The sequence below is a fragment of the Gracilinanus agilis genome, chromosome 3 (genome assembly GCF_016433145.1).
Source record: "Gracilinanus agilis isolate LMUSP501 chromosome 3, AgileGrace, whole genome shotgun sequence".
In the NCBI taxonomy this organism is placed as follows: domain Eukaryota; kingdom Metazoa; phylum Chordata; class Mammalia; order Didelphimorphia; family Didelphidae; genus Gracilinanus; species Gracilinanus agilis.
In genome coordinates this window covers 297,433,489-297,457,160 of record NC_058132.1, presented here as the reverse complement: position 1 = coordinate 297,457,160, position 23,672 = coordinate 297,433,489, and the positions used below count along the sequence as shown (strand labels likewise).

Below are 23,672 nucleotides of genomic sequence, written 5' to 3'. Positions count from 1 at the left end.
TGCGTGAACCCCCTCGTTCAGAATCGGATTGGGTACCCAATACCTCATCTTAAAGGGAAGCCTCGTCCCCAACTCCTGTGGGGGTGGCATGACCATCCAGGTCACCCAGTTTTGGGGTGACACCCCCTCAAAGTCTCAGCAATGTATATTTGGCAGGAGGGGAGAGCTAGAAGAGAGTCTCACCTCATAGACTCTCTCTCCCCTTCTATCATAACATTTGTTGACTGGTTTTGTTCATTCTTATATATCCCAGGCTAGGCCGGGTCTACTCTATCTTCACTCTCTGCCTAAGAGATCCCCTGCTATCTATCTAATTCTAAGCTAAAACCCATACAGGTTATAAGTCTTATAGAATATAGTTTGAGTAGCATTGAAAACTGGAGTCAGAAGTGATTGGGTCCACCCCAGAGAGGCAAATCCTCCTGAGGCAACCTTGGCAGTTCAATTTGCTCCCTCTCTCTGTTTTGATCTTCTTAAAGTTAACAGAGTTAAAACCTTCAGCAGCTTCCAGGTTGAAATAGCTCACAGGAATGGGTTAGAGATCAGCAAGAGGTCAGAGCTGAATCTGGGAGATGGCTCTGGCTTCACAGACCTGAACCAACTCCCCTCTGGCTGGCAGTCAGAATTTCCAGACCCCGTCCTTCAAGATTCTAGCCAGGTTTCCCCCTGTCTCTGCAGTTTCACCAAATTCCATTTCCCTTTGCTGCAAACTTGTCTCTTTCCCAAAATCTCCATCTCACAAGGCCCAGTACTCTCTCGTCACCATATCACATAGGTAGCACCAATTTAGGGGAGCTAACTATCTAGTGATAACAGTCTGGTCTTATAGAATCTAAAAAGGTGACTTTTAATAATAACCATGAAACATGACTTTTGTACAAAAAAATTACCATCACACTCCATTTCCGCAAAGTTTGTTATAGAGAGTTGATTTTAACAGGATTCTGCCAAAGCAAATTATTGTTTTGAGAAATTCATTGTCAAGAAATTCAGAGCAGATAGGATCTTTTCTTAATGAATTATAATATGATTTTTTTAAATGTCATAAAACCTTAAGAACTGAAAAGGTTACCCTAACCTACTCTTCAGCAAGTACTTCACTTTTTTCAGTTTAATAAGTTCTCTTAAATAGAAGAATTAAGCAGCATTTCAGCCAATTAAGACAAATGTTATCAGTTTTTCATGGACTATGTACAAGTAAACAAAAACATATATATATGTGTGTGTGTGTGGATGAATTTAAGTAGTATATGCATACAAGTCTATTTCTTCTCAAAGGTTCAAAATCTATCCAAACACAAAAGTCATTTAAGTGAACACCTGGGAGATTTTTAGAATAATGCATGTACTTAAATACTAGAAAAAATAATAAACCTGAACTATCTGAAAATAATTATTTATTATTAGTAATATGCTGGAATGTTCCTGTACCTCACTTCCACATTTTGGCTTCCTTGGCTCCCTTGTACTTTTGTTCGAGGAAAAAAAATTATATAACATAGGGCAGCTTTCAAAGGATTCCCAGTTACCCTCATAGATATCAGATAACTACAAGGAAACATTTGAAGACCAACAACAATGTGATATAGCAGTGGCAGAACTAATTAGATAACTGGATTACAGCTTGTATAGTAGTGTTTACTAAGTTAATTAAACCTCAGAGCATCATCCTTCTGGCCTCCCAGAGGGGAGAGAGTGTTATTGGGCCAGAGATATTCAAGAAATATCTATAATTGAGTGGTAAGGTGAAATAAGGTGGATAGAACCAATTAGATAATTGAATTTCTCCTTGAAGATCTACTTCAGTTTGAATCAAGGAATGTGATAAATACTATTTAAAGGCACTTATGTAAATTATACCATCTCATTACCATAAAAGCTATAGATAAATTGATCCCACTCAGAGGTCTACACAATGATCAACCATAAGTTGATTTCATAACCATAAGGGTTATGAAAAAGACAAAGGAATGTTATTTTCCTTGAAGCAAATAAGAATTTTGTAGTGATCTCAAAAAAGTGAGCTATGTTGTGTTTCTGCTTGTAGCTAAAAATACTTAGGTATGCACAAAGTGCAAGATCTACCTTCTACATTAGAAAAATAAAAGGGAAAGACATTTTTATTTATCTCCCAGTTATCAAGGAGAATGAAGTATTCAATAGCGATAACAGAGGAAACAAAGGATATAAAGAAAGGAGGAGCTTTAATCAGTATCCTAAGGCTGTAGTAAAGAATGCAGCTCTGAAGAGTGTGGGAAGAAGTCCCACTAAGCATGTAGAACATGTATCTATGAAACAGGCAGAGTGTTCTAAGTGGAAATGAGAAAGGTGGAAAAACCCAGAAGGATTTTGTACTGAATAAAATGATGAGGTGGAATCACAAATATCATGAAGAGTCAGAAAGTAAAAAATGGGAAGAAGAGACCATTAGGGGTAGTTCATAATTCCCTGAGGAGTGTCAATGTTGCCTTCATTTTCAAATGAATAAAGGTGTTCAAATCTACAACCCAAAGTTTAGTCATTTATCCTTCTACTTCTGGTATAATGATAGTAAACTCTATTAAAATAATATTTGTGAATGTTTAGAAAGGGAACCAGTGAAGTGATCATAAAAAGAATCAGCATGGCTTCTTCAAATACGACAGGACAAACTAAGATTTTATTTTTTGACAAAATTATTAGACTGTTAGAAAAACAAAGATTCTGATAAAACCATGGAATACTTCAGTAAAATATTTAGCAGAATGTCATATAGTAACCTGTAGCCAAGATAGAGAGGGTCAAAGTAAGGAGGTTTTGGTCATGAATGAATCACCAGAGCCCAAAATGAGCCAATAATAGGTTGTCTCTAATGGAGACCACAGGAATCTCTTCTAGGTTCAGAGATGTTCCACATTTTTACCAGTGATAGGTATATAATTGTCATAAAACTCTTAATTTTATAAAAAATTTTTCTTGTTTGAGAGTAATTTTATGATAAGAAACAAGATACCTCTCTGAATCCAGAAAGTGAACTGTTTGGAGAATGTACCATGGAAGTGCCTGCAGAAACCTCACACTGCACTAAAGGATCCAGAATGAACTTTGGGATGTAGTGAAATTGAACTGTTGGGGATTAAATGCATTTATTTTGAATGTACACTATTAAGCCAAAGGGGATTGCCCCCCAATTGGCTTTTTGTCATTGTGCCTAGCAATCACTGGTTTTGTTCTCTTTCTTTTTTATTCCCTCTTATCCCCAAATTATTGTAATTTCCCCTTAGAAAGTACAATATTGGATGTACCTCTAGTTATAGATCTTTAAAGATATAAGTTGGTTATGTGTACTGATTCCATGGGGAAACCAGGCATGTAAATCTGGGATCATGGGAGGATTATGTAATTAGAATGTGTTACCCTAAAAACTACGATTCCCAGCACCCCACTCTCCTCACATGATGTGATGTAGGGAGGTTATAAATTTTGTGTAGCACCACCTCTGGTTCTTTCTTGCCCTGATTACTTCTTGTGGAGGTGGCATGAGGTGAGTGCCAGGAGAACTTTCCCGTGTGGTTTTAATTTTGTTAAAAAATTAGCTTTTTATTTCTTTACTTCTAGTGATTATCAATAAACTTTATAAAATATAATACTTGGAGTATTGGACATTAATTTAAATCCTATACTGGGATGAAGTTAGGTAAGGCATGTTTTGTCAGTTTTGCAGATGACAAAATCTTGGAGACATAGCAAACATGTTGGATTACAAGATCAGAAAAAAAAATCTGGAAGGGCTATAGTAATGAGTTGAGTGTAAAAACAGATTAAATTTAATAGGGATAAAAGTAAAAATCTGACTTGTCCAAAATTCACAAGTAGAGGATAGGGAATAAAGATAGAAAGCAGATATCATGAAAAAGATGTGAAAGTTTTAGTTGTATATGAGGCAACATGACAGCCAAAAATGTGAACACTACCCTATATGATAGTGAAAAGACATGAGTCCAGAATAAAACAGGTCAGAACACAACTGGAAAAGTAGCTTTTGCAGATGTAGTTCAGAATGAACATGAGTAAGGCAGAGTGCCTCCACAAGGGGGTGATAAAAACCCAGTATGGCTTCTTCAAGAACTGGTCCTACCAGACTTTTTTTACCATTTTGACAGGATTACAACTAGTAGATGGTATGACAGAGTTTACCTAGACTTAAATTTTTTCTTTGATAAGTTACCTCATACTATTTTTGTAGAGAAGATGGAATGATGTGGATTAAATAGTAATATGAGGAGATGGATTCAGAAATGGCTAGATGAATAAACTCAAAAAAATAGTTAATGATTCTTGTGTCACTATGTCAGGAGGTGTCCAGTGGAATATCCAGGGATCTGTTTTTAGTCCTGTGATGATTCACGTTTTTATCAATGACTTGACAAAAAGCATGGATGGCATGATCATTAAATCTATAGATGATACAAATCAAGGAAGACAGCTAACACAATAAAAGATAAGACTCTGGATCCAAAAAGGCACTAACAGTCTAGAACACTGAACTGAATCTATTAAGGATAAGTATAACTTCTTATATGTGGGTACAAAAAAATAAAATTCACAAGTACAAATGGAGGAGACAATGTTAGATAGTAGTTCTGAAAAAGATCTGGAATTTTTGATGGATTGCAAGCAAGATGTATGTGCCAGCAATACATGCAGCTCCAAAAGCTACAGTGGTATTGGACTACAGTAAGAGAACCAGTTTCCAAGACCTGAGAGGTGATAATCCCATTGTACTCTGTCTTAATCAAGCCTCATTTAACGGTGTTCATTTCTGTAGCACCAAGGTAAAGAAAAATATTGAGTCCTACCCAAAGGAAGACAACTAGGATGGTGAAGGGCCTTGCCCAAATCATATTCAGATCAGTTTTTGAGCATACTTACCCTGCAAAAGAAAAAATTGAGCACAGGGGAAAATCATTAGCTTTCTTCATGTAATTGAAGGGTTATGGTGTTATAGAGGGATTACCATTGCTTTTTATAGCCCCTGAGGCACAATGGGTAGAAGTTTTAAAGAGATAAAATTAGGCTTGATATCAGGGAAAGTGTATTTACAATTACAAGTAGGGAAAAAGTGAAATGGGCTGACTTGAGGATAGGGGGTTTCCCTCTACCCACTTGTTGGGTATATTATAATTGAGATTCTTTTTGATAGAGATTAAACCAGATGATCACTAAGGTTCCAATCAAATCTGAAATTCTATTATTCCATGAAGCTGTGGATGCCCAGAGTGGTGAGATTTGAAGAACATGCCATTTAAAGACTGGCTAAAGGGACTGGGGAAGATGTTTACTCTGAAGGAGAAAATCAGGGGGACAAACAATTGGGTTGGTTTGGTTGATTCTAGAAGACAAAATGAAGAGAAATTGGTACAGATGGCAGAGAAGTAGATTTAGATTGGATTTAAGGAAAAAAACTAGAGAAGTCTTAAGGAAGAATGGATTGCCTAAACAGATTTTCCCTAACTGTAGGTCTTCAATCACAGGTTTAATGAACAGTTTTTAGAGATTGGTAGAAAGGTTTTTCAGTTAGATTAAATGGTCTTTGGTGTCCCTTTAAATTCTTAAATACTGACATTCCATAAAATAATGTGTAAAATAAAGCATCTATATATTTCAGAGCAATATTTATTTTAAATTTACATTTGTGTAAATAGAATCTTCTCCCCAGGACTCCAAATCCCAGCATCCCACTTTTCATTCTCACGTTATAGCCTTACATTTTGGAGATAAAGTTTGTATGTATCCCCGCCACCCCCTCTTTGGGCAAACACGGCTGGGAAAACTTCTCTTTACTCAGGCTTTTTACTTTTTTGTCTTTTTATTTCTTTTACTTCAAGTGATTATTAATGAATCTTATAAAATATAATACTAGGAGTTATTGGATATTAATTTTAATCTTACGTGTTTTAAAGCGATTAAGGCTGCACTCTTTACCTGCCATCTCTTTTCAATGCAAAGCTGATACCATTCTTCTGGAAAGGAAGTAGTCTCGCTCTTAATTTTTCAGGCAAAAACAACAGCCGATCTTCAAACTCAGTTTTCAAACAAGAATTTTTAGTTGTACAAGGTTCTTGGGTATTAGATATGTTGTACATGTTGAGCCTAAAAATTAAATTTAAAATAGTGATAAGAAATATATAGCAGAATAAAATGTCATCATGTTAATACCTTCAAAAATAAAATTAAATGCCTAGGTTTTCTTAAATCACTAAAAACTTGTTACAAAATAACCTTGTTATGCTCTATTTGGTTATCACCTACTGAAACATATTCTTTGAATAAACAGTACTACATAGTGGTTTTTTTGTTTGTTTGTTTCTTTGTTTGTTTTTTAATTAAAACTCTTACCTTCCATTTTGTAGTCAATACTGTGTATTGGCTCCAAGGCAGAGGAGTGGAAAGGGTAGCCAATGGGGATCAAGTGACTTGCCCAGGGTCACACAGTTGGGAAGTGTCTGAGGCCAGATTTGAACCTTGGACCTCCCATCTCTAGGCCTGGCTCTCAATCCACTGAGCTACACAGCTACCCCCAGTACTGCATAGTGTTTTGATAGATACACAGTTCACATTATCATGCACATAAGAGATACTTAATAAATGTTTGGTAACTTAAACAGCATTGAGAAAATTAATTAATAATTTGTTAATTAACATGATATATTAATTCAAAATGCAACAATCGGTTCACTGGCAATTCAATTCAACAAATCTCTAATAAGAAAAAAGCAAATTAAAATGAGCGTTTCACCTTCACAGTATCAGAAGACAAAACATGAAAATAGTAAGTGTTGTGGGAAGAAAGAGTTGTTGGAAGGGCTATGAATTGGTCCAAACTTGGAAAGTGATTTTGAATTAGGAAAAAAGGTCACTTAACTATAAGAAGTATTACTCTTTGTCTAGCAATATCACAAGGCATATCCCAGAGGTCTTTAGATAGAAAAGTATCACATATACAAAAAGATTTCTAGCAATAATTTTTTTGGTAACAGAAAATCATTGGAAAATAGGAGGGATTCTATCAAATGGAGAATAGTTGAACAAGCTATGATATATGAATGCAATTATGGTACAGAAATGGCAAATATGAAGAATTCAGAGAAGTGTAAGAATAGCATACACTAATGAAAAGCAAAATAAACAAAGCAAGGAAAACTATAATTACTTTAATGATATATGTGAAAACCACAATGAAAGACTTTAGAACTCTGATTAATGCAGTGACCAATGACTTCAGAGGACCTAATCAGTCTCATAAATGTCTCTCACCTAAAAGCAAAGAGGTAGTAGACTCCATAAAGAAGAATGTGTACATTGTCAGATATAGGCAGTGTGTCACTGTATTTCATTAACACATTTGTTTCAAGGGAGGATTTTATTGGAAGGAGATTAGTCACTAGGAAGTAACTAGGATGTTATGGTAACATTTTTTAAAGAGCATTAATAAAACATTTATTTTTAAAAACAGGCTATAGTCAGATTGTGAAAGGCTTAAATATACCAAAGTAGAAATTGTATATTTTCCCCTAATGCAACAGGGAGGCCCTGAAGTGCTTCAGGAACATTAATGTGGCAGCTAGATAAAAGATAAGAAGGAGCCTGGAATCAAAAAGAAAAATCAGGGAGCTATATAATTTGATGTCCCAGGTAAGAAGAGAAGTATGAAGGACATGGACTTTATAGAAATGATACAGAGTTAGAAGAGGCAAAATTTGGTGACTAACTATAATTTTTTAGGGGAAGAGAGAAGGAAAGCAGATGAATCCAGGGTTGTGAACCTGGCTGACCAGAAAGATAGTAGTGCCTTGACACAAATTGGAAAGTTCAGAAGAGAAATAGTTCAGGGCAAAATCCAGTTTTGGATATATTTAATTTGAAATGCCTACAGGATACCCTATTTGAAATATCCAGTAGACAGTGATATAGGAAAATGAGGAATTCAGGATCTAACGGAGGTAGACAACATGTAAACAAATCATACAAATGAGCTATTGTGATATGCAGAAATGGGCAGCCATTTTCTGTAGGTACAAAATAGCAGTTTGCCACTTTGGAACACAGAACCTGGCAAAGCACCCCAGGGCATGTGCCAAGGTGACAGTTAAGGACAAGGTATAAATTGGGGTTCACAAACCCCTGAGGTTCACTTCTTTCTCTCATCACCTAGGGTTAGGGAAGAGATGGTGGTAAACTGGGTATTGGGAGGTCTGCGTGATTGGATTAGGCAGGCAGGTAGGGACAACCTTCATTGCTAGCCAAATCAATACCTTATTGGCATAGCCAACAACCTTAAAATCAAGCAAGAGTGAACAACTAGTTTCAAGGAAACAGCAGCATCTGACCCAGGAGCTTGATAGCATCTGGGCTCAGCAACAAATAGCAACAGAGTTGGGAGAGGCCCCCAAGGTCTTCCCATACTCTGAACCTTAGGGAACAACTTGTGCTTCAATATTTATTTTAGTCTTAATAATAGGCAAGATCATTTAGGGTACCTTCACCCATTTACCTTCCCCCTCTTACTTACCCTCAGTTTGATAACAAATAAACTCAGTTTGATCCTAAAGCCTGATAATCTTTGAAAGTCAACTTTTTACCTTAGTAACAGTAACTAGTTTCAAGCAGTCAGATCCAGTAATATCTCTAACTGGCTATAGTCATTTCCAAGCCAGTGGTGATCTTCATTTCAACCTAAAGGTTTCAGGAACCTACATTCTACTTCCTGGAAACTCCTACCAACTGCCTGGCTGGATTGGTTTCTAAGGCTTGTGGTTTAGCAAAGAATCTTCAGTTTAAAGAAGGCTTAGCCCAGCTGGTGTGGGAACAAAACCTACCTCACATCTTGCTGTGGCTAGGGTCTCTCTCCTATTTGAGCAACCATCACTAGCATTTCCTGAGCCCCTTTACTGCTCATAACACTATAGACATGTTAAACTGGAAATAATTAAAAGAGAAGGAAGGCACTAGAATTAAGAGGAACTGGGAAAGGTTTTCGATAATGCAGAAGATGGGAATTTAATTAGGACATGAAAGTCAGGGAAGCCAGGAAGTGAAGATGAGAAGCCATGTTTCAGCCAAGTTCCAGCCATGGAGGGAAGGCAGAGAAAATGCTCAGAGCTAACCTTGTTCATGGAAAAGCCAGAAGGCTAATGTCACTGGGTAGAAGAGTAAAACAGATATATATAAGAGTAAAACAGACTGGAAGAAATGAGGAAGGGTGGTTTATGAAGGACACAGAATGCTGAACAGGATTTTGCATTTGACTCCAGAAGCAAAAGGAAGTCACTGTAATTTATTAAGAAGGGGAGTGACATAGAAAGAGTCTTTAAGAAAATCATTTTAGTGGCTGAAGGGAAGATGGATTGAAGTGGAGCTACCCATAATAGTTCAGACCTGTGGTGAGGAGGCCTGCACAAGTGTTGGCAGTGTCAGGGGAGTGAAAGGACCATATTCAAGATACATGACAAAGGTGAAATTGACAGGCCTTGGCAACAAACTGCAGCAAATGGAAGGTAAGAAAGTAAGGGAGGAATTAAGATGAATCTTAGGCTGCATGCCTGGAGAACTGAGGAGATGGCCCTCTAAGGCAATAATAGTGAAGGGGAGAAGGGACAAGGATTAAGAGAAGTGAGTTCTTGTTTTGGACAGGTTGAGTTAAATGTATACTAAACATCAAGTTCCAGTGGTTGAAAAGAGCTGGAGATAAGAAATTGAAGATCAGCAGAAAGCATGGGGCAGAAGAGGTAGATTTGAAACTAATCAGCACATAGTAATTAATTCCATGGTAGCTGATGGGATTACCAAGAAAAGTAGTATAAGAGGGAGGTGATCCAGGACAGAACCTAGAGGGCCACCTACAGGTGGAAAGCATGATGTGGGTGAAGAACTAGCAAAGGTGAATAAGATCAAATATGTAGAAGAACAAGAAGGGAAGAGTACAGAAAACCTATAGAGAAGAGAATATCACAAAGAAGAGAGTGATCAACAATATCAAGGCCTGAAGAGAGGTCAAGGAGAATGAGGACTGAGAAAAGGACAATGGATTTGGCAACTAAGAAATCATTGGTAACTTTGGAGAAAGCAGTTTTAGTGGAATGAAAAAGTGGAAGCCAGCTTATAAGGGATTATACTGGGAAAGGAGAGAAAATGAAGGTACCTATTATAAATGGCCTTTTGAGAAGATGTGATATAGGATGATAGCAGAGATAGAGGGATCAAGTGAAAGTTTTATGAGGGTGTAGGCCATAGGGAAGGAATCAGGAGGCAGGGAAAGACTGATAATTAGTGAAAGAGTAGGAATGACAGAAGGAATAGTCTGTTGGAGGAAATGGGATGGAGTAAAATTGCCTGGACAAATAGAGGGATTAGCCTTAATAAGAACTAAGGCTACCTCATCATGTGAGACAAGAGTGATGGAGAAGAAAGTGGCAGAAGGCATCTGAGTGATGGGAGATAAAGAGTGGAAAAGAGGGAGCTCATGGTGAATGGCCTCAATTTTTTTCTGAAATATGAAGAAAGAATCTCAGCTTAGAGGCTAGGGAAGGGGATGCCAAGGGAGGTTTGAGAAAGGATGAAAAGGTCACTGTGGAGAGTGGAATAGGGAGTTGATCAGGCAAGGCAGGTATACAAGGATTGCTTAGCAGCAGGGAGGACCCAGTTGAAGTGGTATAACATCAATTTGTAGGGGACCCAATCAAAAAAGAGAGGGAAGGGAAGAAAGAGTCAAAGGGACAGGCCTTCTTGGTCAGAAGGGAAGGGCTCCATGTTTTTTATTTACGTGAGTTCTACATGTATGTATATATGATATATATGTGTGTATGTAATTACAAACTTTTACAGATTACCTCCACTTCATGAGAAGTTTCTTATAAAAAAATAAAACTAAGCAAAACTAACAATACTGGCCTCTCCTGAAAGTGCATTTAATAATTTAACAGAAATCTATTTAGTCTCTTATGCCCCTCCTACACTAGTAGGGAAAGAAAAAAAATGTTTTTAACAAATATTCATAGACAAGCAAAACAGATTCCTTCACTGACTGCAAATATGCACACCTATATATATGCATAATCATATATGCATGTATATACAGATACCTCTCATTCTGCATTCTAAATCCATCATCTTCTATGTCAGGAGGCAGACAATGTATTTCATCACTATTCATCTAGAATCATGGATGGTCTTTATATCAATCATAGTTCTCAGAACTTTCAAAGTTGTTTGTCTTTTTGTATAAATTATTCTGGTTCTTCTTCACTCTATATCAGTTCATGTCTTTCTATATAACCTCTACATAATAATAATATATATTATAACTTGTGTTATATAACTTCTAAATATATATATATATTATAATACATATAAAATTCTAACAATTGGAAGAGAGAGATTTTAGATATTTTATAGATATATATTTAAAGTGTGGCTGCCAGGAATCAACAATTCAGATTGATTCCATAATTAAAATAGACCCAAGTCAGGATCGGGTTTAAGGTAGTTTATTTACAATTAGGAAGGTAAAAGGTAGGGAAATAGAGAGAGGGAGAGGCTAGTCCAAGCCTAGAGAGGCCTGGACGGAGAGAGAGGGTTAAAAGGCTAATTAAACTAGGCTACAAGCCACAAGAACTTAGAAATCAGAGAGGCTATAAGCCTACTTAAAGCAGTTTGGAAACACCAAGGTAGGCCAAGGAAGTCAGCCTAACTTACCCATGTGACAATTCAGAGTAGAAGCAGTCTGAGGTCTCAGCTGAGCACCTCCAGCACCAAGTTCAAAGCCTGAACTCCTTCACCAGCTAGTAACTCACATATTTGAAGAGATAGTGTCTCTCATCATTTCCTGTAGTTCCACCTCTAATTCAAGTGGACCAATGGCTGCCTCTACACTGCTTTGGACTGCCCAAAGGGCAGTCCCTTGTTCTTGATTTGATACTTATTGTCACATGTGATTAACTTATCTCCCCTCCCTACTGATGGAGGTGGGGATGATATCATCTTGATGCCTAGGGTAAGTAGAGTTTTGACTAGGAATGGGCTAGAGCTAATTCCATTTACACACTATATAACCTCTGATATAATTTATTTCTTTATTCAGGCAGCTAGGTGGTAGAACAGATACAGTGCCAGGTCTGGAGACAGGATGGCCCCTCTTTCTGAGTTTGAATCTGGTCTCAGACAATATTTCCTATCTGTCATAGCATATTAGTACTCCATTACATTCATAATACCATAATTCAGACATATCTTGGTTGATGCTCATCTCTTTATTTTCCAATTTTTTATCACTACAAAAAAAACTGGTATAAATATTTTTGTACATATGGGACCTTTTCTGTTTCTATGGTCTTAACAGAAACAAAGAAGAGAACAGGTTTGCTGAGAGCTTTTAAGGAATGGAACTAAAAAGAAAGAATTTATGATGAATAACCTCAGTCTTCTCAGGAAAGTATAAAATGAAGTCCTATGCATGAGAAAATGATATGGATGGTTTGAAGAGAAAAGAATGTCATTGTGGGGACTGCCACAGCAAACCAAACAATACAAATCTATATCACATTCCTTATTCCAGAAAAGGTGCATATAAACTAAGTATATATAAATAGAATTATTCAATGTATGCATATATATGCATTGTGAGCTTGTTTTCAAGGTGAAATCATCCTGTAAAGCAAACTGTTATTTTCTAACACCTTAATTTATGTGTTCTGTAAGTTTAAATGTTCCTGAATATGATTTTCTTAAATGGGGCAAATCTGTATTTAAAGAAGTATATACTGTGCAAGACACTCATATCTGATGTATATTCATTAAATTACTTCAGAATTAGAGGTTTATTTTAAAATACTAAAATTTATTCCTTTTTTTTAATCAGACAAATTAACATCAACTCTAATTAACATTACCTTCATCATTTGATTTCCACAGATAAAATTTTAGTCACCAGATGATAGGGGAAAAAAAGGCAACAAAAACACTTTTAGATCATCTAGCCCTGTATCCTCTGCAATAAAACATATATCCCCTATAACTATATTAAAGTGTTCAATGCATTATATGAAAAATGTCAGAGAATTTATTTTAGTTTGATTCTCCTGTGCTCTATATTATGACCATTATCAGTATAATGTTTGAATGTTTAAAAAAATAGTCTTCAAACAGTTAGCAAGATAAAGTATGTGCCACTTTATGTACTCTGACACATGACTCAATCTAAAAAACTTGGTTCCAAAATAATTTGTCATTAAAGTCAAATTTCCTTTTCTAATTAGTAACAAAATTTCCTAGCAATCTAAAAATGTATTTCTAGGTAATATAGATTAATATAATATACAAATTATATCTATATAGTTACAAACTTTTACCAGTTACCTCTCCTGAAAGTGCATTAAAATTTTTAATTAATAGAAATTGCTTTAATTTCCTTCACACCCCACTCCATTAAAAAAATAGAAAAGAAAAACAAATTCCTTGTAACTACTATGCATAAACAAGCAAAATTACATTGTCTAAATACTAACACACATGTAGTAAGGAAATTCAGAAATATATTGATTAGGTATTAGTAAGATAAGAATTTTAAGAAAGGGGTCTCTGAGGGTACAGGCAAGGCAAAGTGCTATGCTTTAAATCAGAATTTGGAAAGTAAGAAGCAGATAAAATTCTGACAGTTGGTGAATGAGCTGAGAGTTACTGACACTTACTCACTGGCTTCAGTTAGAGAGACTCTCTCTGGCTTCTGGTGAAGACAGACATCCCAGACCTTGCTCTTTGTTGTATATATAGGGGAGAGAGAACTCTAAACCATGTGAAGACGTTTTCTTATCCCTTTACTATGAGAATTCATCTTGAAGAAAGAAGTTGGAAGATCTGCTTTGGTGGAGAATGGTTTTGAGTAAAGAAAGATCAAAGGCCTGTTTTGCCTGGACTCTGGGCCATCCCAGAGCTACCCTCTGTTTAGACAGCTGCTGCCATAGTGGGCTGCCTGACTTGGTTTTTACTTGGAGACATCTTTAATGACATTAAGTTAATTTTAATTAGGATTATATTTAGATTGTAGTCAGATAGCATTTTGGGGGTTTTTTAGTAAGTGCTAGGCAGGTTCAGAGTAGCTGGAAGACAAAGAAGATTTCACCATGAGGCGAATGTAGAAGGTGGGTGAAAAGTTAGTTTCCCTTTAATGTTAAGGCTTTCCTTGTTACTAATCCTTATATTCGTATCATTAAATATAAACAAATAGCTTTTTATATAAATATTTAGTCTCCAAGAAACTTACGTACTGGCCTGGTGAAGGGAAGTCATTCCTGGCTTTCCTTCTAAGGGGGAGCTGAAAGATACTTTTGTGAACATCAACAAAGTATTTTACCCCAGCATCCTCCTCAACAACATAAATATCCATAATATTTCACACATAAACAATACATAACAGACCTCTATATCCTTACATCTTTGTACTCTAAATCTATTACCTCTGTCAGGAGGCAGATAATGTGTTTTATCATTAAGCCTAGAATTATGGATGATCATTATACTGATTATGGTTCTCGGCATATATATTCATTAGATATTATATACATTTATATGGATCAAACCTTCTTAATGGAAGTTGAATATTTAAGAAGAGCACATGTAGATGTTTGAAGAACAAATATTTCTTTCCTTATACACACATGACCTAATGTCTTCACCTTGGTTTCATTACTTAAATAAACTTATATCTATAAAATCAAAGAGAAAAAAGGGTCAATTTTATCTGTAAAATCTAGACAGATCAAAGCAAAAAGGGAATAAAAATCTAAGATCCAGTCAAAAGGAAAATTTCCTTTTAAGTTACAGATTACTGAAATGATAAATGGCTTTTCTTTGTCTATTTTTGTATTAAAAGAATTAGCACCAGTCTTTAATATCTTAAGACAACTAAAAAACAGAAGCATAATTTAATATTTTTTGAGAGTGGTTTTTAAAATTTTTATTGCTAAAATTAATTAATATAGAATATTTTTCCTTGGTTACATGATTCGTTTTCTCTCCCTCTCCTTTTTCATTCCCCCTCCCAGAGCTGACAAGCAATTTTATTGGATTAAATATGTATTATTGCTTAAAACCTACTTTCGTATTATTCGTACTTGTAAAAGAGTAATCTTTTAAAACCAAAACCCTCCATCATATACTCATATAAATGAGTAATAAATCATATATTTCTCTTCTGCATTTCTACTCCCACAGTTCTTTCTCTTGATGTAGATAGCATTATTTCTCATAAGTCCCTTGGGATTGTCCTGGATCATTGCATTGCTATTAATAGCAAAGTCTATTACATTTGATTGAGGGGCACAATTTAAAAAGAAAATAATGTATATCAGTTGAGGATAGGAGAGAAGATGTGTTAAACAAGAATAGCTTGTACTTTAGTACTTTGGGGATTTCCGGGGTCAAGGACATCTTACATGTATTATTCCCTTTCTTTCCAAAAACCCCATCCAATGTTTTGAGTCCTAGTGCTGATACTTAGCTATATGACCATTGGTAACAGACTTAACCTCTCTAAGAATTAGTTTCTTTTCTCTACCTGGCAGAGTGAAGAGAGTGCTGGTCCTAGAATCAGAAAGACCTAAGTTCAAATGCCACCTCAGGTACACAAGTTTTACGTGGTCCTAAGCAAGTCACTTACTTCTGTAATCCTCAGTTCCCCCACCCATAAAATAGGATACCAATAGCAGCTACTTCTCACAGGGTAACAAACCACTTATCAAACATTAAAGCTTAATGCAAAAGCTAGCTAAGTATTATTACTAAAAGTATTTTGCAAAACATAGCGTGTCATATAAAGTTAAGAAGTTATTATTATAAAGAACCAGCCACTGGATGGTTCAGTGGATAGAGTGCTGGGCCTGGAGTCAGAAAGGCTCTTCCTGAGTTCAAATTCAGACTCAGACCCTTATTAGCTGTGTGACCCTGGGCAAATCACTTAATCCTGGTTTCCTTATCTATAAAATAAGCTGGAGATGGAAATGGCAAACTTCTCTAGTATTGTTGCCAAGAAAACAATTGAACAATGAAGAACCATAAGTTGTATTACCTATGCATAGAGATGTTCTGAGGAAAGTTGTAAATCCTAAAGCACTATTTAAATGTGAGTTACTGTTATTATAAAGATTTAGCAAGAAAGGCAGGATGGTATGGAGAAACAAAAAGAACATAAAGATGATGGGTACAATTACTATTCCAGAGACATAATGTGGTAGAGAAGCCTGGATTTGGAGTCAGAAGACCTGTATTTAAATCCTGACTACCAATTACCTGTATGACCTTGAGCAAGTACTTACTCTGGGCCTTTCCACATCTATAAAATGAGTGGTTTGATTAGATGACCTCTAAGATTGCTTCCAAATCTAAATCTATGAACTGACAGTAGATGAGGCGTTTTGCCCAGGCTGAGTCTTCTTAAAGATGGACTGTGTATATGTATATGAGGGTCAGTGATATTAGCCCTCAAAATACTACAGGCAAAGGCTTAGCAAGAACAAGGACAAGAAGAAAAGGAGTCAGGTAGGATTGCCATTGTCAAGGCAGCAAACTAAAGTGGTCCAAGGTCCCTAATTATTCTAGTATGCTACTTATTTCCTAGATGGATCCAGGAATGCATTTATGTATTTATTGGAGTAGGGGAGGAATTGTACATGTGTTACACTGAGGGTATTTTGTGCATTAATGATTGTACTACTACATTGATTCAAGTTCTGGTACATGTGTATATAGTACATACACACGTCCCTAGCACTTTAGAGAAATCTATACACTAACTTGCTTTCCAGCTCAATAGCATTAGAAGCCATTCTTAAAACATCTTTGCATGGAGAACACTATGTAGCAATTTGAGAGTGTGAAAAGATCTGAGTTCATATCTAGTTTCTATCAGTTACTTGTCTGTGACCTTATGCTAGTCACAGATCACCTCTAAGCTTCAATTAATTTATCTATATGCTGAGACTATCGTTACTTACATGACTAACCATATAGCAGTTTTCTGAAGTCTAGGGATATGCTCTCCAGGAAGCATGAAACAATGGGCAAAATTATTGGACATTTAAGTACAACTATTCTATGCATGGTATAGCTAGGTAACGCAGGAAGCCTGGAGTCAGGAACTCTTCTTCCCAAGTTCAAATTTGTTCTTAGACACTTACTAGCTGCGTGACCCTGGGCATATCACTTTACTCTGTTTACCTCAGTTTCCTCATCTTTAAAATGAACCAGAGATGGAAGTTGTAAATCACTCTAGTGTCTTGAAAGTTTACATGAATGTCAGTAAGATAAAGGAATTTATCCAAAGAAAGTTTAGGCTTATAACAAGAAAAAAAAAACAAACTTAAAAACAGCCTTTTAAAAAATTGGGTCTGTAACCTCAAAATCAAGGTTTGCATTGTATAAAGTTGCTTAGTGAATTGCTAAGTACCAAAAGCTTCATTTGATAAGGAGAGCTGTGGGTACTACTGGCAGCTAAGGATAACAAAATGATGTCAAGCAAATCTTATGAAATAGAGCTTCAAATGGATCCACTTATAGTTTGATGTGGTAAGAAGAAATGTCGATGCTTGAAAATTTCAGTGACCAATTAAATTCTTAATTTGCATTGTTACATGTAGCACTTCTAGATCTATATCAAATAGGAGTGGTGACTTGTATGAATCTATACAATAATAATATCATAAAGACAATCAATTTTAAAAGATTTAAGAATACCTGAAACATAGTAAGCAATTTAGTAAATGCTTACTGACTAAATAACAATGACTCATTCTACCCACCTTCTAACACATAAACAATGTACTCAAGGTGCAGAATAAGCCATACATTTTCAAACATAGTTAATGTGGGAATTCATTTTGCCTGACCCCATTATTTGTTACAATATCTTGTTTTTTCTTTTTTCCAATGGGAGGCAGGGCAGGGGAGGCTGAAAAGATAGGGGTAAGTAACAAAAAAGAAAAGAAAGAAGGGTCTAGGCATTTTTTTTAATGCAAAGTATTATAAGAATGGCTTTAAGCAAGTAGTATATGATAAAGATCTGTAGTTTCATGCACAATCTTTATTCTGTTTGATTGTATATCAATATCAGTTATATGGAAATGACCCCATTTTTGTTATTTAAATTAAGAATAAAAATAAAAATAAGAGATCTGCTTCCTTTTCAACCAATACCATTTTTCACAGTCCAGCATGCTGATTCCCTAGTATTATTTCTAGGTTTCAGTTTATTTTCAAGGTGTCTAGTCACAATCCTAAGTGGCACTGAATGTATTTGTGGGGGGAAAAAAAAACTTGTTAAAAAATTTGTAAACACTAGCTATTTGAATTGACATTTAAAAGAATGTCGGTTCATTATAAATGTTTTGGTTTTTTTTCTCTTTTTTTGTGTGGTTTTAACTTTAAAAGCCAGATTCATGATTTATATATTTTATTTTCTAATAAACATTGTCACTGAGTCATAATAAAGTTTTCATTGAGTATTTTACCCTCAAAAGACAAGTTTGACATTTTCCCAGTGCTCTTGGGTAGTACCAGTTAAATCTTAGGGCACTCTTACCGATTGGCCTCCACTCAACTTTCTCCCTCCTCAAGTACTTTTGTAATATTTTCCCTCTACAAAGATCACATATAACGTTATTCTACCATGGAGGAATCAAGAAGGGAGAGACACAAACACCATTGTCTACCAAAGCTTTCTTAAAATGCAGAAATGTGTAATGAGCATAAAATATTTTGGTCTGTGTATTCATTTTGAACTTCTGCTTGGTACCCTACCCAGATTAGAGAACTAAGTTGAAAGTTTACAAATCAATAGGCTAATTCAGGGGTCTGCAAAGGCTCTGGAGCCATATCTGGCTCCACCTCCCAACTGGCTAGTCTGGGCAGAGCCCATAATGTGCCCCAGGGGGCCCTTCAGTCCCTGCCCCATATTCCAGTGTCTTCCACCTCCATCCTCCCCCTTCCGCAGGTATTTATGGCTCTAACAGCCAAAAAGGTTGCTAATTCATTACTCTATCAGGTCCTATAGATACATGAGCAGATAATATCACCTCTACTGACAACTTATAATAGGCTATGTTACAATAACCTTTCACTATTTGAATTTCATAGCTAAGGGTTCTAACAGAGCAAGTGATTTTTTTTAGTCACACAACTAGTTAGTGCTAGTCAAGACTTCTGATTTCCAAACTGTTCTTCTACTATATAAAAATGCCTTTTTGTGTTATAGTTACTTCTAAAAATCACACTTTTTTGCTTAGCAACTGGTTGGATGTTAACTGGAAGGCTTAAATAGTAAGTAAATGTGTGAAACCTCATTGTTGACGTCAATTAGTATTTGCTATTAAAAACAGAATAAAAAGAGTAATTTGGGTTTCAGAATGAAAAAACAATAGTGTCAAAGAGTAGGCACAAACCTGTATACCTAATATTAAGAGTATAACCTTTTAGTGTAAATCATGCTATACTAATTGCATTCTACCAGGTAAAATACAACAATTATTAAACATTTGCTAGTGCAAATCTATTTGTTACTCCCTTCAGGAATATTTATTTTCTATATTTATTTCTTTTATATCCATTGGAATCACTGAACTATTCTAGATTAAACTATTGCTTTTTTACTTACTAAGTCACAAACTATATGCTACCTAGGTTTTTTTTAAATTTTTTAATTCTTTAAATGTTGGGCAAAAGAAATATGACAATGGCATGTGAAGAGACTCCACAAGCCATTGAGTCTTTCCTAAAAGCTATGCAGAGAATTAAAATGCAGACTTAGAACAGAAAAATCAAAGACTATTAACAACTTATTTATGTTCCCAATGATCTTGGATGAGGGAAAACCTATATAAAGTACAAAGATTAAAATCTGGATTATCTACAGAAAAATTCACAATTACTAGAAAGAAACTTCCCATTGGCCTATAGAAATTTGACTTTTTATTCTTTAGCCAGAATATTTGATACTTAACAATCACTGTTTTCATTGGTGAGATTGTTGCAGGTAAGGAACCTGACAGTCTCAAATGCAATTTGACATTGAAAGCATTCCAGAAATGTAGCAATTGATAGGTCTTCTTTTCTGTTGGGCTCTAATAGTTCCAACTATCTCAGAATAATCTTATCATAGTAGATAGCTATAAAGCCCATTTCATTCCTCAAAGAGTTGGCATCACTCATGAATTATTTGTAATAGCTCTTGATATTTACAAGGTATGGAATGAGACTGATTCCATATACTAAACACAAAAATCAATAATACAAATACACACTAATATTTAGGAAGGATTACTAAAATACAAGATATTTTCTGATTTATTTTAAATGCCTTAGTTATTGACATATATTCCTTAAACTTTTTTCTGGAAGAAAGCTGGCTAATCAAGTGGTTTTTGTTTCTTCTTCAAGAAGAAGTATGATTTTTAAACCATATTAAAAAAGGAATACGTTATCTAATTTGGATTGTTGTCTGCAGGAAACTAAATACCAATAAATCAATTAACACTTATTGAGCACCTACACATGCTCCTTGCCCTCAAGGTATTTAAAATCTCATTGAAGATACAGAACATATATTAAATCATAATAATAATTCAAGGTCATTTGTAAATGCTAAATGTAGAAGCAGCTATGTAGCACATTGCATAGATGGTCACATCTGGAATTGGGAAGCTCCAGATTCAAATGTGACCTCAGATACTTCTAAGCTGTTTGACCTTGGGCAAGTCATTTAAAAAAGACCCTCTGACTAGCCCTCACCATAATTAGAGTTAATACTCATAAGGTAAGGGTTTGTTTTGTTTTGTTTTTAAGTACTAAATGCAGAGAAAACTAATCCATGTATTGAAAGAGACTATCACAACTGTTTCTTTACAAAATTGTATTAAAAGATTTATATCTATTAAAAAGTAGTCAGCTCAATTTTGTTTACTTATACTGTTTCTAGATGGTTAGGATAAAAATTGCTCATATTTCTATAATAATTTAGTTTACAATTTTCCTCAAACAATTCTAAGAGGTAAGCAGCCTAAAATACTATTATACTTATTATTCAGATTAGAAAAATGAGGTCCAGAATGGGAAAGGAAATATGCCCAAGATTATATGGCCATTAAATTATACCACAACTACTCACATTTTGATTTCCCATTCACTTTTACTGTATTCCATTATTTCTGAAATTCCTTCCTTTTCAAATTCTAGCTGGTCTCACTCTAATCCAAACCCTTATCAATTCATACCTAGATTAATTTGAGGCCCATTCCATGATGAGTTCTTCCCTTATAATCCATTCTCTATCTTATAGTCAGATTAAAACATCAATTTCCTCATGTTAATAAAGAAACTCAATGTCAGTCCAGGGGCTACAAGGATTACTATTTATTGGATATAGTTGGATATTATCAGATATAGTCTAATATCCAGCTTCAAGACACTATGAGAATCGTGGAGATCAAGAAGACTCTACAATGTACCTAACAATGATCATCCATCCTTAGCTCACAGACTTCTACTACTAAGGTTGAATTCAGTTCTTCCTGAGGCAGCCTATTTCATTCTGAGGTGGCATAATTGTTAGGAAGTTTTTCCTTTTGTATATATTAATTTTGCCTCTAGAACCAAAGGTGAATAAATCTAACTCCTCTCCTATTTACCATCTCTTTAGATACCCACAACCATGTCCCTCACTAAATCTTATCCTCTCTAGGTTAAATGTTTACAGATCCTTTAAATTTTAAATGATTCTTGCCTGGTAAAATATGCAGTTCCCTATCCAGCCTACTTATTCTGGATCAGGATAGATTAAATTTCAGGGGTCCCATGAATTTAGATGGAAAAAAAACTTACATTCTTATTTTTAATAACTTCTGAATGACTTTAGCATTTCCTTCAATTATAAATGTAGTCATGAAAATATTATTCTGAGAAGGGGTCATAAGCTTTGCAGGCTGCCAAAGAGATCTAAAAAATTTAAGAGCCCCTACTTCAGATGTATGTGAGCACTTGTTATGCCCCTTAAAATGTAGCACTCAGAACTAAACATAATTCAGGTGTATCTTGAGTTTGGCAGAGTATGATAGAACTATCACTTATGGGAGACACTATGTCAAATAGTAGCCTAAGATCTCTCATTGGTTTTCCTTGACTCTATCTTGTACAACTGATTCATGTGGGACTCGTAATTCAATTAAAAATCACAGATCTTTCTCATGCTCACTTCTGCCTACCTATGCCTCTTTCACTTGTGATTAACTTTTTTTTTAAACCCAAATATAGGACTTTATATTTAGTCTTATTAAATTCCATTGTGGAAAATTAATATTGAATTGTAATATTATTTTGAAGTAATTTTTCTTTAAGCTTCCCAAGGTCAGGCTGAAACAACCCGATGCCAAAACCTAAGGCTACACTCAAGTGGTTCCCCATATGTCTCCCCCTTTCCCCCCCCCCCCCATCAAACTGTGTTGGGACCTCCCTTTCTTTGTTAATATCTCAAATGCACAGAAGGATTAAGGGCAGGGCTGACCAGCTATTGTGAACCAGGATCCAGTTGAAAGATTAAGGGTGATCAGCTACATTGACCTCATCTAAAGTACAGTGGTCTAGGGGGCAGCTGGGTAGCTCAGGGGATTGAGAGCCAGGCCTAGAGATGGGAGGTCCTAGGTTCAAGTCTAGCCTCAGACACTTCCCAGCTATGTGACCCTGGGCAAGTCACTTGACCCCCATTGCCTATCCTTACCACTCTTCTGCCTTGGAGCCAGAAGGCAAGGGTTTATTAAACAAATAAATAAAGTACAGTGGTCTAGTCACCATGGCTGATAAAAGAATATGCTGGCATCTTCTGGATCCATTCAAGTACACACCCCTTCTATGAAGAAGTAATGAAAGAGAAGTTGAGATCTCTAAGTCCACCTATATAATATATAATGTGTAATATTACACATTATATATTATAATATCAATATATCAAACTATTCAAGGCCAAAAAGAAATCCCTGGGGCATACCACTAGGGACTTCCCTCCAAGCTCACAAAGACTAATGTCTACTCTTTGGGTCTAGTCATCCAATCAGTTTGATTACACATATGTGTAAGATAATATTACCTAGCATATATTTTCCATCATGTCCACAATGATAATATGCGATACTATCAAATGATTTTCTGAAATATAGGTATACTACAACTCTCTCTGTATGAAAATATATGTCTATGTACATCTATAGATCTTTATAAAGATACAGACAGATAGATTAAAAACAACACACATTCTCCCAATCTACCAGATCTGTAACCTTATCCAAAAAGGACACCAAGTATGGCAAGTCCTATTCTTCATAAAAAGTATGGTGGTTCTTAGTGAATTTTAGTTTTTCAAAGACTATTTCCAGAAGCTTAGAAATTAAATCTATGGGTTTTTTTAAGTATGCAAGGACAAAACTTAGTAACTTGAACTCAATGAGGGCAGCTAAGAACTGGCTCTTTGACTCCTCAGTTACCATGGGCTATTGTCTCTTGGTCAACAATTTTTGTTCAAATGGCTCCACCAATTCAATTATATTATCCACTATTCCCCGGTTAAAAAAAAAAAAAAAAAATATATATATATATATATATAT

At 35.5% G+C, this 23,672-nt stretch overlaps 2 protein-coding genes across 2 annotated transcripts in view; one reads left to right on the top strand and one right to left on the bottom strand.

Moving 5' to 3' along the window:
• Positions 1 to 14,370, bottom strand: part of ZRANB3 (zinc finger RANBP2-type containing 3) — a 258,475-nt gene extending 244,105 nt beyond the window's left edge. The window contains exons 1-2 of the mRNA XM_044666614.1: positions 14,297 to 14,370; positions 5,965 to 6,132 (exon numbers count right to left, since the gene is read on the bottom strand). Coding sequence (XP_044522549.1) covers positions 5,965 to 6,132; positions 14,297 to 14,370 — 242 coding nt within the window. The remainder of the gene's footprint in view (positions 1 to 5,964; positions 6,133 to 14,296) is intronic.
• Positions 14,371 to 21,489: 7,119 nt separating this feature from the next.
• Positions 21,490 to 23,672, top strand: part of LOC123241494 (splicing factor U2AF 35 kDa subunit-like) — a 54,608-nt gene continuing 52,425 nt past the window's right edge. Inside the window, 1 exon segment of the mRNA XM_044669131.1 lies at positions 21,490 to 21,523. Within this exon segment, the coding sequence (XP_044525066.1) occupies positions 21,490 to 21,523 (34 nt within the window).